Raw genomic sequence first — 13,789 nt, 5'->3', positions numbered from 1 at the left:
GCAGGGTCACTCCCACAGCTTAAGTCCATGAGCCACATCCAGAGATCCCCACTCCTCCTTCACACCTCGTTGGATGTCTTTCAGACCTGGAGAGACGCTGGCCCGGGGGCTCCAGAAGCACCCAGTACCGTAAGGCTAAGCTGGAGCAGTTCACCCCCTACCTGCTTCCAGACGGCCTGGTGACGCGCCTCACCACATACACAGACCTGGAATGTAAGGCTCATAGAGACCGCCTGCATACAGAGGCCCCTAAAGGGTCGCTTTCCCTTCATATACCACTGTGTGTGTGTGTGTGTGTGTGTGTGTGTGTGTGTGTGTGTGTGTGTGTGTGTGTGTGTGTGTGTGTGTGTGTGTGTGTGTGTGTGTGTGTGTGTGTGTGTGTGTGTGTGTGTGTGTGAGTATGAGTGTGTGTGTTTGTGAGTATGAGTATGAGTGTGTGTGCGTGTGTGTGTGTGTGTGTGTGTGTGGTGTGTGTGTGTGTGTGTGTGTGTGTGTGTTAGGTGAGGAGGTGGACGTGGTGAGGGAGTGGTTCCAGAACAGACTGGACCACCTGGAGGAGAGGGAGCTGCAGAGAGCCACCAACGTCACCATAGAACGCTTTAGTCCCGGCTGCAAGCTCAAACTCAAAAGTAAACCTGCTTTCAATCGTTTCAGCTGTCATCGAAAAATGTCCTGCTTACCCTTTTAAATGACTTGGTCAAAAATAATTGTTGCCTTATGAGTAATAACGTTTTGCGAATTATAATAACAGCTGCATTATTTGGCTGGATTAATCCTCAAATTCATTGTCTTTCACGAATCTGAGAACTATGTTCAGTACGATTGATAGCAACAGCAGCAACCTGGGCTCAGTTCCTGTGATGGACGTGTGTTTGTGATGTGATGGTCGTGTGTGTGTGGTGTAATGGTTGTGTGTGTGTGTGCTGTGATGGTCATGTGTGTGTGTGTGTGGCGTGATCGTCATGTGTGTGTGGCGTGATCGCCGTGTGCGTGTGGCGTAATCATCGTGTGTGTGTGGCTTGATGGTCGTGTGTGTGTGCTGTGATCGCCGTGTGTGTGTGGCCGTCTCAGCCCACAGCTACGTGTCCCTGGCCCCCGGGACGGTGCGCCGGATGGACTTCCACAGCAGGGCGTGCCCCGACGGGCTGCTGCGGAGGGTGGAGTCCCCGGGGCAGATGGAGGAGACCTTTGACCACCGGGACGACCTGCTCTACTCCCGACACGTCTTCTACGCTCGGAGCCCGGAGGGGGGCAGCGAGGAGCCGGGCGGTCGGCCACTGGAGGTGATCACGTCCAGAAGGAAGCTACCGTACAACACCAGCGCATCACATTCAAACCCCGGGAAGGCTAAGATCACAGGACCCCACAAAGCCATTTCTACATGTCTCCCTTTCACTGTGTTTGTGGGAAGGTCGAGTGAACTACCAACAGCTTTTAACGGGGATTTATTACAAGGCTGGATGTGTTATTAGTGGGAAACTCAAATAACTGCAATAAATGCTGAGCTATCAATGCCCACATAGCTCTATACAGAACAGCCAGCTGAGCTATCGGCCCTCCACAAACGTAGGCTCAAAGATGGACGGGATCGACATATAACGCACCTTTCATAATAAAGATCAATGTTTTAGTCAGTATAGTCCTTATTGGTCAACTGTGTGGGGCTGGCGTTTCCCGCTGTTCAATCCGTGCAGAGAGTGGTGGAGCGCTTCCACCGGGACGCGGCCAAGGCGGCCAGGGAGGACGTGGCGGAGCGGGTGTTCCTATTCGCCGAGGGGAGCATCGAGGTGACCTTCCACCTGGAGGACGACCGCATCATCCCCGTCCGGAGGAGCTTCGTCAAACCCAGGGTGTTACCGGACGGCCAGCGGGCGGAGAGCTGGAGGCCCGGCATGGTCACCGGCTACCAGGTAGAGACACCCAGTACCCCGTGGTACCCAGTAAAGAGATCCCAGTAAAGAGACCCGCCAGGGAGAGACCGGCTACCAGGTAGAGACACCCAGTACCCCGTGGTACCCAGTCAAGAGATCCCGGTAAAGACACCCACCAGGGAGAGACCGGCTACCAGGTAGAGAGAACCAGTACCCAGTGGCACCCAGTAAAGAAGAGAGACCGGAAGGAACACAAACGACACACAGATTGTATACATTGATCACACATCAACTAGGTTGTTGTGTTGCCAATATTATTTTAATCTGTATGTTTGTGGATGCACGTGTAATTGTGTGTATGTGTGTGTGTGTGTGTGTGTGTGTGTGTATGTGAGTGCATGCATGCATGCATGTGTGTGCGTGCATGTATGTTTGTGCCCGGTCCGCTTATATGTGTGTGCGTGTGTGTGTTCAGGGGGACCCGCACGAAGACCCTCCTAAGAATGTGTATCTGTATGAGATGCTGACAGCCCTGATGGATGAGGAGGAGAAAGTCGCTCTGCAGATCAAACACTCAGAGACTGAGGTGCCTTCACGTTGTCATCCGTGTGAATATCCTATGTGTATGTCCTGTGTATGTGTGTATGGTAGCATTAGCAATGGTACCAACAACTATTGATATATTTCAAGCACAGGTGTTTTTGTGTGTGTATGTGTGTATTTGTGTGTGTGTGTGTATGTGTGTGTGTGTGTGCGTGTGTGTGCAGGTGAGAGAGATCCTAGCCACCAGAGAAAGAGAGGAGAGAAACCCTGAGCTTCGAATCTCCATCTACGACACAGCTCGCAATGAGAAGGTCCAACGCTACAGAGAAGACATGGTGGGAAATGCACGCACACATACACACACACACATGCAAACTCACACACACACACACTCACACACACACACACACACACACACACACACACATACACACACACACACACAGGGCCGTCGGACTGCGGGGACAAAGGGGACAGTTGTGGGGGGGCCCAAGGCAGAGGGGGGGCCCATGACCAAAAGAAAAAAAAAAAAGAATTTTACCTTCCGGCCAGTCCCCCCCCCCCCGTCAACAATCGCTCGCTCCGGACCTCCCCCCCGTCAACAACCTGCCGCAGGGGGGCCCATCAGTACCTATAGTATAGGGGCCCAGGATTTGGTGCTACGGCCCTGCACACACACACACACAAACTCACACACACACACACACACACACACACACACACACACACACACACACACACACACACACACACACAAATATTTTATGTAATTGTAATGTAAATGTGTTGTATCCACAACTATGTATTGTAACTGTTATAAACAACAACAATGATTCCATCCAATAATGATAGTAATCGTCATCATCATAAATATTCTAATCATCATAATCATCGTAATCATCATACGAAGAAGAGAACAACAACATCTTCCCCACAATTGTTTGTGGTTAGTATCCTCGGGGAGTTAAACCTCTCCGCACACCGCACCCGTAGATACGCGCCCAGGAGGAGAGCCAGAAGCAGGTTAAGAAGGAGATCGACCTCCTGGCCCCGTTCCTGGCCCGGCTGGGCGACCCAGAGGTCCTGAGCTCCCAGCAGGCCCAGAAGGTGCTGGAGGACTGCCTGGCCAACCAGAGAATGAGGATGATCGAGCAGGACAAGATCCTCCAGGCCCGGTACGATAAGGTACGGCTCACACAGACGCCACCGGACTGGGGGGACGTGGAGAACACAGGGGATCGGTTCATCCCCCCCCGTCAAATTTACATGGGAACTAAATACTGGATTTGAACTTTTGACCTTATATGTAAGTCATCGCATGAATCAATGTTCAGGTTTACTGCTCCAAAACATTGACAGCAACGGTACGTAGCGATACAAAAGGATATGGCGGTACAAAGCTCTGAGGTTTGTCCGTTGTACCCTATAGGAGACCCAAGCGCTTCAGCACGAACAGCAGCGGTACCAGATCAACCAGCTGAACATGAGTAAGGAGGAGGAGGAGCGGTACCACGCCTACTGCTCCGAGACCGTCTTCAAGATAGGGGTCATCAAACAGCGCCAGTCGAGGTAACACACGCACCTTACAAAGATCATCGTAGCTTGAAAAAAATGAATGTCATATGTGTGTGTGTGTGTGTGTGTGTGTGTGTGTGTGTGTGTGTGTGTGTGTGTGTGTGTGTGTGTGTCTGTGTGTGCAGACACAAGGAAATCACTCCCCAGAAGCACCTGGCCCTTAAAGAGAAGCTCATTCGGGACCCTCGATTGGCCCCTCACCTGTGAGCCGATGGGAGACTGAAGGGCCAGGGGCCCGACGCAGAGATGGATACGCTGGAAGCCCGAGACACAGAACATCCAACGTTATGGAGAAAATGTAAATCACATGAAGAACCCTCGATTCAGACCCCCTGTACGTCTAATAAAGAAATAAAATAACTATTTTTTGCGCCTCTTTTTTGCCTTGATTGACAGGAGAGTGAAGACGGACAGGAAAGAAGGATTGGCAGGGTGAGCCACCCAGGGACTGAGAATTGCGTTTTAATATTGAAATTAGTTCTTTGGATGAGATCAAATAAGCTGAATATTTCACATGCAACACATAAGACATAAGACATATATATATATTTTTCTATATATTTTCCCTCTATATATTAAGCTACATATACACATAGCTACATAAGTATGTATAATTGTTGTGAATAATTGCACCTGATGTGGTTAATTTCATTTCCCCATGCCCCCTATACGTGGCGCTGCAGCGCCGTTACTCGCGCTTCCCTGTTACCAAGAACCCTCTATTTTGTTAGCATAGCCGCTAGCTTACTACCCGGTGTTCTCCTGGCGCTACTTCTGACTCGCCGATCAACATGGTACAACTCGTGGGTTCTCTTCGAAAAGAGGTCGCCGAGTCCTTGTCCACCTGTCGGGTATTGGTGGTTGGGGCGGGAGGCATCGGTTGTGAACTGTTGAAGAACCTCGTCCTCACTGGCTTCAAGAACATTGAAGTGGTGGGTAACCTTTTGTGTTTTGTGGGCTAGCTAGCTAACGCGCCATGTCTTTGTGCAGAGCCCCAGTGCAAGGAGGCCGTACGTTAAAACCCATTAGATGCTGCATCGGTTAACGAGTTAACTCTTGTATTCCCCGACACATTCCAGAGATGGGCCGCTTGCATTTACCGATGTTCATCTTGTTGTGCGCCGCTTTAACGCACCGGTAGTAGTTTTCCTAAACACAATAGCTAGCTAGCTGGCCAATGGCAGACGTCAACACGGAATTAATAACGTGATATTTAAATATTTCTCTCAACGAATCATTCAGTTCATAATTGGGTTTTACGGAGCATCACTCTGCTTATTATTTCCCTCGTCTAACTTACTGGCACATACTGTTTACTGTTAGCATGTATTAACCCAATAATGCGAGGTGTTCTTATTTAAGTGCTCCCCAAAATCGAATGTGCATGTATTTAATTTAAACCAGGGCCAAATATGAATGCCTATTTTTGGTTATTCTACCGAATGTCTAAATTGTAATTTGTTTCCTATCTTGAAGATTGATTTGGACATTATTGATGTCAGCAACCTCAATCGGCAGTTCTTGTTTCAGAAGAAGCATGTTGGCAAGTCTAAAGCACAGGTATGTATCATTGTTAAAAACAATAGTGTACTGTTTATTTTATTTTATTTATTTGAAAGTATGTCTGTACCAGCAGAAAGAAGCATGAATTACAACCTTTCTGATCTATTTATGTTACAGGTGGCCAAAGAGAGCGTACTTCAGTTTTGTCCAACAGCAAACATTACTGCCTACCATGACAGTATCATGAAGTATGTCCTACTAAAATATTAACAAACATATATGAACCTGAACAATCATTTGGGATTTCCCATAACAAGTGGTGCCCCCCATCTGTCTGTGTTGCAGCCCTGATTACAACGTGGAGTTTTTCCGGAACTTCATGCTGGTGATGAACGCTTTGGACAACCGAGGTAGGAGCTCTTCTCCGCAGCTCAAGCGGCTATCAACGCGGCTCACCTTTGCGGTTAAAGCTGTAGATGGGAGACGATAACATAACCTCATCAACACTTTGTCTCTTCCCAGCTGCCCGTAACCATGTGAACAGGATGTGTTTGGCGGCTGACATTCCTCTGATTGAGAGCGGCACTGCGGGCTACCTTGGCCAGGTCACAGTCATCAAGAAGGTAATTCATTGGTGTTGGAGTTATTATTATTTATCTTTATTTCAGACGCATATAGGTCCATATACAAGACAATACAAAAAACAACAAACAAATAAGAAACACAACTAAAAAACATACAGACACTCTCTCCAATGCTTCCAGAGACTGGAAGTGTATCTGATGCTGCTTATCTTAGGCATGGTTAAAGTCATTATGATTTCATTTTTTTCTCATCATAAAACTGTACATCTGATTCCTGAGCAATGCATTTAAAGTGGGAACACCACTTTTTACAAACAGTTGACTGGCACTTGTGCACCTTGGTAGCCTCAGCAGAATTCTAAGAGCATCATTATACGCCACTCTCAATTTGTTATATTTACTTTACTGTATCTGCACCACAAGGGGGATCAGAATACAGTGGAGTACAATAAGCTTTAAAAAGGGCAATCTTAACATCAGTACACACATATGAAATTTTCGTGACAACATGTTAGCTTGTGCATATAATTTACAGTATTGTCTCTGAACATCATCATCATCACTGAGGTCGTCCCTTATGATGTGACCCAGATATTTGACCTTAGATAACGTCTTTATGCCTTTTTGCCTTTAATTAATGTAGTGAGCATATCTGCAGCTAGGACCGTTTACAGGTTCTTACAAAGAAACCATTGTGACCCCAATGAAAATGACCACTATTCAGCATTGCTAGGAATTGTACCTTTTTGTATGGTGTTTATTAAATCCTAATCATAATGTCACCACAGGGACTCACTGAGTGCTACGAGTGCCAGCCGAAACCCACCCAGAAGACTTTCCCTGGCTGCACCATTAGAAACACTCCTTCGGAGCCCATCCATTGCATTGTCTGGGCCAAGTACCTCTTCAAGTAAGACCACCTCGCTTCGGGATTCATATTTGGAGACAAGTATGTCTGGAAAGCCTTCCTAATGAATTGATTGATAGTAAACATGGCTATAACAAATGCAGTTTGCTTTCATGCCTTTTCCTTAAACTGGAGTTGATCTCGTTAACAATCAAATTCTTAATGGCGATGATTCAATAGTTATTAACATCCCATACAAATTAACCCTGGCTCTACATACGTTCGGTAGAGTCTGTTATAAGATGGGGCACTCGTACCGAAACCTTGTCCCGACCTCATTTCTTTAACTCGTGTCCTGTTCCCATGGCGACCGCAGTCAGCTCTTCGGAGAGGAGGACGCCGACCAGGAAGTGTCTCCGGACACGGCCGACCCCGAGGCGTCATGTGAGTCCATCGTGAACGTCACCCCGCCCTCCCGGTCAGGCCGGTACCCCGGGACCAACCGTCTCTCTGTGTCCTCCTTCAGGGAACCCTGCGGAGACGGAGGCCCGGGCCATGGCCTCGGAGACGGACGGGGACATCAAGCGCGTCTCCACCAAGGAGTGGGCTCGCTCCACGGGCTACGACCCCGCCAAACTCTTCAACAAGGTGAGAGAGCGACGTGTTCCCCCCCCCCCCCCCCGCAAGGGAAAGTGATCTGAACATAACGCCGGGGACCAGGAGACAAGGCAACCCAGTTATTTATCTTTTATACTTGGTGATGTGATTTTATTTTTTGCGAAACATTTCGTGCCCTTTTGTCTCCAGCTCTTTAAAGATGACATCATGTACCTGCTGACCATGGACAAGTTATGGAAGAAGAGGAAAGCCCCCCTCCCCCTGGACTGGCATCAGCTGGAAAGCCAAGGTAGCCGCTGATCATTGGTAGTGTTTAGCTGCAGTGGTGCTCTTCTCCACAGATCTACAGATGCCAGGAGTCCAGTTTTGCTTTTCATTCGATAATGGCACCCTGATAATGGCACAGATGTGGTTAGCATTGAGGTTAGTGAATGGTCAGACAGTAGGTCTACGCTCTCCGGTGATGGGAAGCAGATTTGTTTGGAATCTGTTAGTCTCCCCACATGGTACAGTCAAACCCAATCTGTTGGTCTCCCCACATGGTATAGTCAAACTCACTGTGTTAGTCTCCCCACATGTTGTAGTCAAACTCACTGTTTGTCTACCCACATGGTATAGTCAAACTCATGTTGTGGTCACAGGTAGACCGGTTGGACCGGTTACATGGCGTTGAAATGCATAGCTAGTGAATGTTGTTTTTGCTTTCCAACGTGCGTGCCTGACTGTGTCTGTCTCCCCAGGGCGCCCCCAGGGGGAGGTCAAGGCCGTGGGTCTGAAGGACCAGCAGGTGCTGGGCGTGTGGGGCTACTGCCAGCTGTTCCAGCACAGCATTGAGACCCTGCGCTCGGAGCTGCAGGAGAAGGGAGACGGAGCCGAGCTGGTCTGGGACAAGGTGAGCTCCTGGTACCCACCAGCATGTAGGGCTGGGCGAATAAATCAAATTTTGTTTTAAATTAATGTTTTTCTTTTTAAATTAATGTTCTATAGAAATGGCAGAACAGCTGGATACATATCTGTAGATTATTTTAAGATTGGAACATTTTCTTTTTGACCATTTTGTGTATTTTTTTTTACGGGAAATTTCAAAGTTCTCAGTTCCAAAGTTTTTTTTGGGAGGGACATGCTGAATAAATACAACATGTTTTCAAACTCAAAAATAATCGTTTGAATAATCGTGATTTCAATATTGACCAATATAATCGTGATTATGATTTTTCCCCTAATCGAGCAGCCTATAAGCATGTGGAGCAGGATGCTCTTCATGCTGCACTTCAATATTCTATCATTTCGTTATTTATTGTCAATTTATGCAGTCGTTATCAAGTAATCTTCAAACTAATCTATGAAAAATGGAACGGATTAAAATGGCAATGAATGGTTAAATGAATCACAATAAAACAATGAATGGACCGTCGTTATGAAGACACTTTTATTTGCCTCAACACACAAATAATCTGCCCTCAAATGCCTGGGGTCTAAACCCTCTTCCCTCCCTCCTCCCTCTCGCCGTTGCCAGGACGACGCCCCGGCCCTGGACTTCGTCACGGCGGCAGCCAACCTGCGAATGCACATCTTCAGCATGACCATGAAGAGCCGCTTCGACATCAAGTGTAAGACGGCTTCTCCGTACCTCCGTCCTAGGGTCCAGTGGAGGGCTGGGGGCGCACCGGTAGCGCGGTCGGCTCTGGTAGAAGGTCATAACACCGTAAACGCACCGTGCTGTGCATGGGAGTGGCTGCCGACCCAATCTGCTCTCCTTAGGGTCGAACCCCTACGACCCATTTCATTTAAGTGTGTGTGTGTGTGTGTGTGTGTGTGTGTGTGTGTGTGTGTGTGTGTGTGTGTGTGTGTGTGTGTGTGTGTGTGTGTGGGTTCAGCTATGGCGTGTCACAGCAGGTGGTCTCTATGTTCCCGTGAGTGTGTGGTTCAGCGATGGCATGTCACAGCCGGGGGTCTGACTAATATCCCGTGTGTGTGTGTAGCGATGGCAGGTAACATCATCCCGGCCATAGCCACCACCAACGCCATCATCGCCGGCCTCATCGTCATGGAGGGTCTCAAGGTGGTCTCCGGGGAGCTGGAGTCCTGCCGCACGGTGAGACCCCAGCGTCACACATCCTCCCGCGTGCACCTGACGCCAGGGCCTTGGGGCGCCAGGGCCTTGGGTTCTGTAGACTATGATTAATTCATTGAATTTATTTAGCGCTTTTCTAGACACTCAAAGACGCCTACAGTGAAGGGGGGGGGGGGGGACCTCACTAACCACCACCAGTATGTAGCACCCATTTGGGTGATGCACGGCAGCCAATCGGCGCCAGAACGCTCAACACACACCAGCTTGAGGTGGAGAGTGAGGGATGAGGTGGAGAGAGAGGATGGGATGGACGCGGTAGCCCTGGTACCTGTCTGACAGCCGTGTCTCTGAGCTGTGGCTACTGGATGAAGTGGTGGTGTTGGTTAAACTGATGAGTTGTATCATAGATGTGACACCCAGTCACACGAGGATGGTACTTTTTGCGTAAGCTGTCATGAGAAATGTTGGCCATCTCCATCTAGTGTCGGGCGATTCTCTGGAGATGGTCTCCTGTACTTAACTTAACGTACCATTTTACTGTTGCTAATGTGTCGTTCTAAGTACTCAACTTAACTTCACATTTTTCTGTTCTTAATGAGTCATTCTAAGTACTAAACTTAACTTAACGTACCATTTTACTGTTGTTAATGAGTCGTTCTAAGAATACTTAACTTAAATTAACACTTTACTGTTGTTAATGAGTCGTTCTAAGTACTACATTTAACATTTTACAGTTGCTTATGAGTCGTTCTAAGTACTAAACTTAACTTTCCGTTTTACTGTTATTAATGAGTCGTTCTAAGTACTTAACTCAACTTTCCATTTGACTGTTGCTAACGAGTCGTTCTCATGTCTCCCTCCCAGATCTTCCTCAACAAACATCCCAACCTGCGGAAGAAGCTTCTGGTCCCGTGCATCCTGGACCCGCCCTGCGCCAACTGTTACGTCTGCGCCAGCCGGCCGGAGGTCACCGTCAAACTCAACGTCCTCAAAACCACCGTCCTCGCCCTGCAAGACAGGGTGAGCACCACCACCACCACTGTCCCCTCACTGCAACACCATCCATATAACGAGCCATGTTATGGCTAGAGGAAATCTACAAACTAATTGTCAAACATTCATGTTCCCGCTGAGACAGTGAGTGTTGCCCTTCAGTCAACACTGCTCAAAATGTTCCAGACGTAGACGTATCGGTATCAACTTATTTTCTAAAGGTTCGCTTCATGACCCTTTTTGTTTGTCTGTTTTTAGATTCTCAAGGAGAGGTTTGGGATGGTGGCTCCAGACGTTAACATAGAAGACGGCAAAGGAACCATCCTTATCTCCTCAGAGGAGGGAGAGACTGATGGTAAGGACCAAGGCGAGGGTGTCTCTTAAAGCCCTGACGGATGGGTTATGGGGACAGAGGGTACGTGAGAGGCTGAATATGGGTGCGAGCGGGAGATTAATCGACCATCTGGTAAGAACAGTTGTGCTGCTGCTGTTTTATTGCACGGCAGAGGGTTTCAGAAAGGTTTCAGCTGTAGGTTTTGAAGTTGACATGTTATGTTTACCCAAAAATTAAACATAGTATATGAGTTCCAGAAAAGTTGTTTTTGATGCTGTTCACTAGAAATAAAATAAAAATGTGCTGCCGGACTTCCGCCGGCGCTCCGGCAGCTTCAGCGGCCTCCCTGCCAGGCTGTCACATGGCAAACTGACAGATCAGACATCTGTTTTAGAACGGAATCTCTCTGCTTCTGAAATGTGCGAACATCTCCGCCCCCCAATCGCTGGTCCGCTGGTCCACAAAAGGCTCTGATTGGAGGGGGACGAGGAAGTGGGTGGTAAAAATGTGCCTGCTTCCTACTGAAGAGTCCGCGCTGAAACGGACTCGCTCGTTTGGTGACTGTAGGCAGGGTACTTCAGAAATGCATATTTGACAAAAAATAAAATTTATAAAGTGTGTGTAGGGGCATCAGAGACCCAAAGCAACACCCCAAATCCCAGGAAAAGTGATGTTTTCATTCTTTATTGAAGATAAAAGTATTATTTGCATGTTTCTATGTTGTTGGAGTTATTTAAAGTAATTCAATTAAGATTGAGATGATGTAGTGGCTGTTTCCCTCTCCCTGCTTTGATGTACTTCATTCACCTTCTTTATTTTTCCCCCAGCCAACAACGGCAAGTTTCTGTCTGACTTTGGCATCCGCAACGGCAGCCGCCTGCAATCGGACGACTTCCTCCAGGACTACACGCTCCTCATCAACGTCCTGCATGCGTACGTATCTTCAGCCAGACGCTGAAGGCTCACACTGACACGGATACCTGTTGTGACATGATGCAACCACACTTTGACCTCACTAAACTCGGCCTACTGCGTCTATAATGAACGTAAACCGCCCCGGTGTAGTTGCCTTTAAAATGTTTTTCTCCTTTTGTCGTTAAGTACTTTTGATTTTAAGTGTGTGTGTGTGTGTGTGTGTGTTGGCCCTACAGCGAGGACCTAGAGAAGGATGTTGAGTTCGAAGTGGTGGGCGACGCCCCGGATAAAGCTCCGCCTCCGCCCAGTAACCAGGAAGATGCCAGCAGTATCGCCAACGGCAACAAGGACTCCGCCCAGCCGTCCACCTCCAACGGTCGGTAGAGAAGGGAACCGTATATTAGGCTGCGCCCACGGCCCATTATGGACCCGAGCGGAGACTGGACGGACTGGTTTGGTACAGGAGGGTGTGACGCGCGTTACTGCAACTCTTGAAACCGCACTGAGGCCAGTGCTGGGTTACAATATCCATACTGCCATGAGTAAACTTAAACCTAGTACACTATCCGCACTCACTAAGTGCGCTGATTTTCCGATGTCAGTGTTGTTCCAAATCGAATACTCTGTGGTGCACTAACCGGGAATTACGATCGCGACTGCCGCCGCGTCCTTGAACGGTGAACTCTTTACGCCTAGCAACTTTAAAAGCTATAAGAACTACAAAACGACTATTAATGCAGGCTATGTGGAAAACGCGCCGACGTTGGCTCAGCCTGGCTCCCGCCCTCTTCCCGCTACCTAGCTAAGATGGCTGCCGTTGAGTACGAACAGTGTGCATCGATCCTTCCCTTTTCGGTTTGACCGTTTTGAGTACACCATCCGGGTCCTTTCAGTAGACTTATTTTTGCCCCCATCTTAATTGGAACGCCCTACGTACTCAAACTAAGTATAGCTAGTATGGATATTGGAGCACAGCTGTGTGGCCGCCATGATCGGCATGCAACCCCTTAAGGTCACCTTCAAGTGGACTGTTGGGGATTCCGTTCTAATCCAATGTTGCCAGTATAAACTTATTTCAGATGTTTAATCTCCTGGACCATTTTTAACATCTCCTGAGGAAGAGAAAAGTCCTATCTTCTGAAATGTGTTTTAAGTTTTAAAGTATGCTGTCGTGAAGGATCCCTTGATTGATCTTCATGACCTTCATCCTCTGAATGTCTCCTCTGCTCTGTAGCTGCGGCAGAGGTCGACGACGTCATGATTGTTGAGTCTGAAGGGGAGGAGGAGGAAGAGGCATCGTCGTCTAGCGCCGCTGCCGTGCCAACCAGTGGCACCAAGAGGAAGCACCTTGACGACGAGACCGGAGAGGCCTCTGTCAAGAGGCCGCGGACCAACCAGTCACACGAAGCAGCGGATGCAGAGGATGACGACGACGACGACGACATCATTGCTCTGGACTAGACTGTATTTTTGAGCTCTTTTTCCACCACAAGAATCTAATTTCCAACGGACAATTTCTGAATCTTTTCTTTTATTTGAGTCCCCCGCCATGACGCGTGTATTCATTCTGTTCAATCTCTCTTACAGTGGTTGTATATAATCTATGTACAAAAGAAGGAAAAAAACAACAATTGCAATACGCTACTCTTTTTTCTGTTTGTGCTGTAATTCTTACTTTCTGGTCCCAGACTGATGCAATTTTGTTTTGTTTTGTATTTTTATAAACATAGTTTTTCTCATGCTACATAAGTCACACTGTTTCCTGTGCTATGGTAAGGTACACAAATAAAATTCTCAACATATCCACCTTGTTTGATACTATTTTTTTCACACATTATTGGTGCAACCATGGATACGCAATAAAAGTTGAAAAATGTTTCTAAAGTAAATAAGCAGCAGTGACTGATTCAGACTACAAATTCATTGATTAAA

At 47.7% G+C, this 13,789-nt stretch overlaps 2 protein-coding genes across 4 annotated transcripts in view; both read left to right on the top strand.

Moving 5' to 3' along the window:
* ccdc135 (coiled-coil domain containing 135) overlaps positions 1–4,352 on the top strand; it is an 11,462-nt gene extending 7,110 nt beyond the window's left edge. For all 3 annotated transcript variants that reach the window (XM_030367023.1, XM_030367022.1, XM_030367025.1), the window contains exons 10-18: positions 85–213; positions 501–629; positions 1,072–1,283; positions 1,695–1,910; positions 2,347–2,457; positions 2,639–2,749; positions 3,408–3,599; positions 3,844–3,983; positions 4,115–4,352. In XM_030367023.1, the coding sequence (XP_030222883.1) occupies positions 85–213; positions 501–629; positions 1,072–1,283; positions 1,695–1,910; positions 2,347–2,457; positions 2,639–2,749; positions 3,408–3,599; positions 3,844–3,983; positions 4,115–4,196 (1,322 nt within the window). In that variant the 3' untranslated portion in view covers positions 4,197–4,352. The remainder of the gene's footprint in view (positions 1–84; positions 214–500; positions 630–1,071; positions 1,284–1,694; positions 1,911–2,346; positions 2,458–2,638; positions 2,750–3,407; positions 3,600–3,843; positions 3,984–4,114) is intronic.
* Positions 4,353–4,693: 341 nt separating this feature from the next.
* On the top strand, positions 4,694–13,661 carry uba2 (ubiquitin-like modifier activating enzyme 2). The gene is made up of 17 exons (XM_030367030.1): positions 4,694–4,921; positions 5,466–5,549; positions 5,670–5,740; positions 5,838–5,902; positions 6,015–6,115; positions 6,865–6,986; positions 7,300–7,367; positions 7,450–7,571; positions 7,731–7,830; positions 8,282–8,433; positions 9,058–9,151; positions 9,524–9,636; positions 10,480–10,635; positions 10,867–10,963; positions 11,770–11,875; positions 12,094–12,233; positions 13,092–13,661. The coding sequence occupies exons 1-17, from the start codon at positions 4,781–4,783 to the stop codon at positions 13,316–13,318; spliced, it is 1,959 nt and encodes a 652-aa protein (XP_030222890.1). The 5' UTR covers positions 4,694–4,780; the 3' UTR covers positions 13,319–13,661.
* The last annotated feature ends 128 nt before the right edge of the window (positions 13,662–13,789 follow it).

This window comes from Gadus morhua, chromosome 9 (assembly GCF_902167405.1).
Source record: "Gadus morhua chromosome 9, gadMor3.0, whole genome shotgun sequence".
Lineage (NCBI taxonomy): Eukaryota > Metazoa > Chordata > Actinopteri > Gadiformes > Gadidae > Gadus > Gadus morhua.
This window is presented reverse-complemented; position numbering and strand designations above follow the sequence as displayed.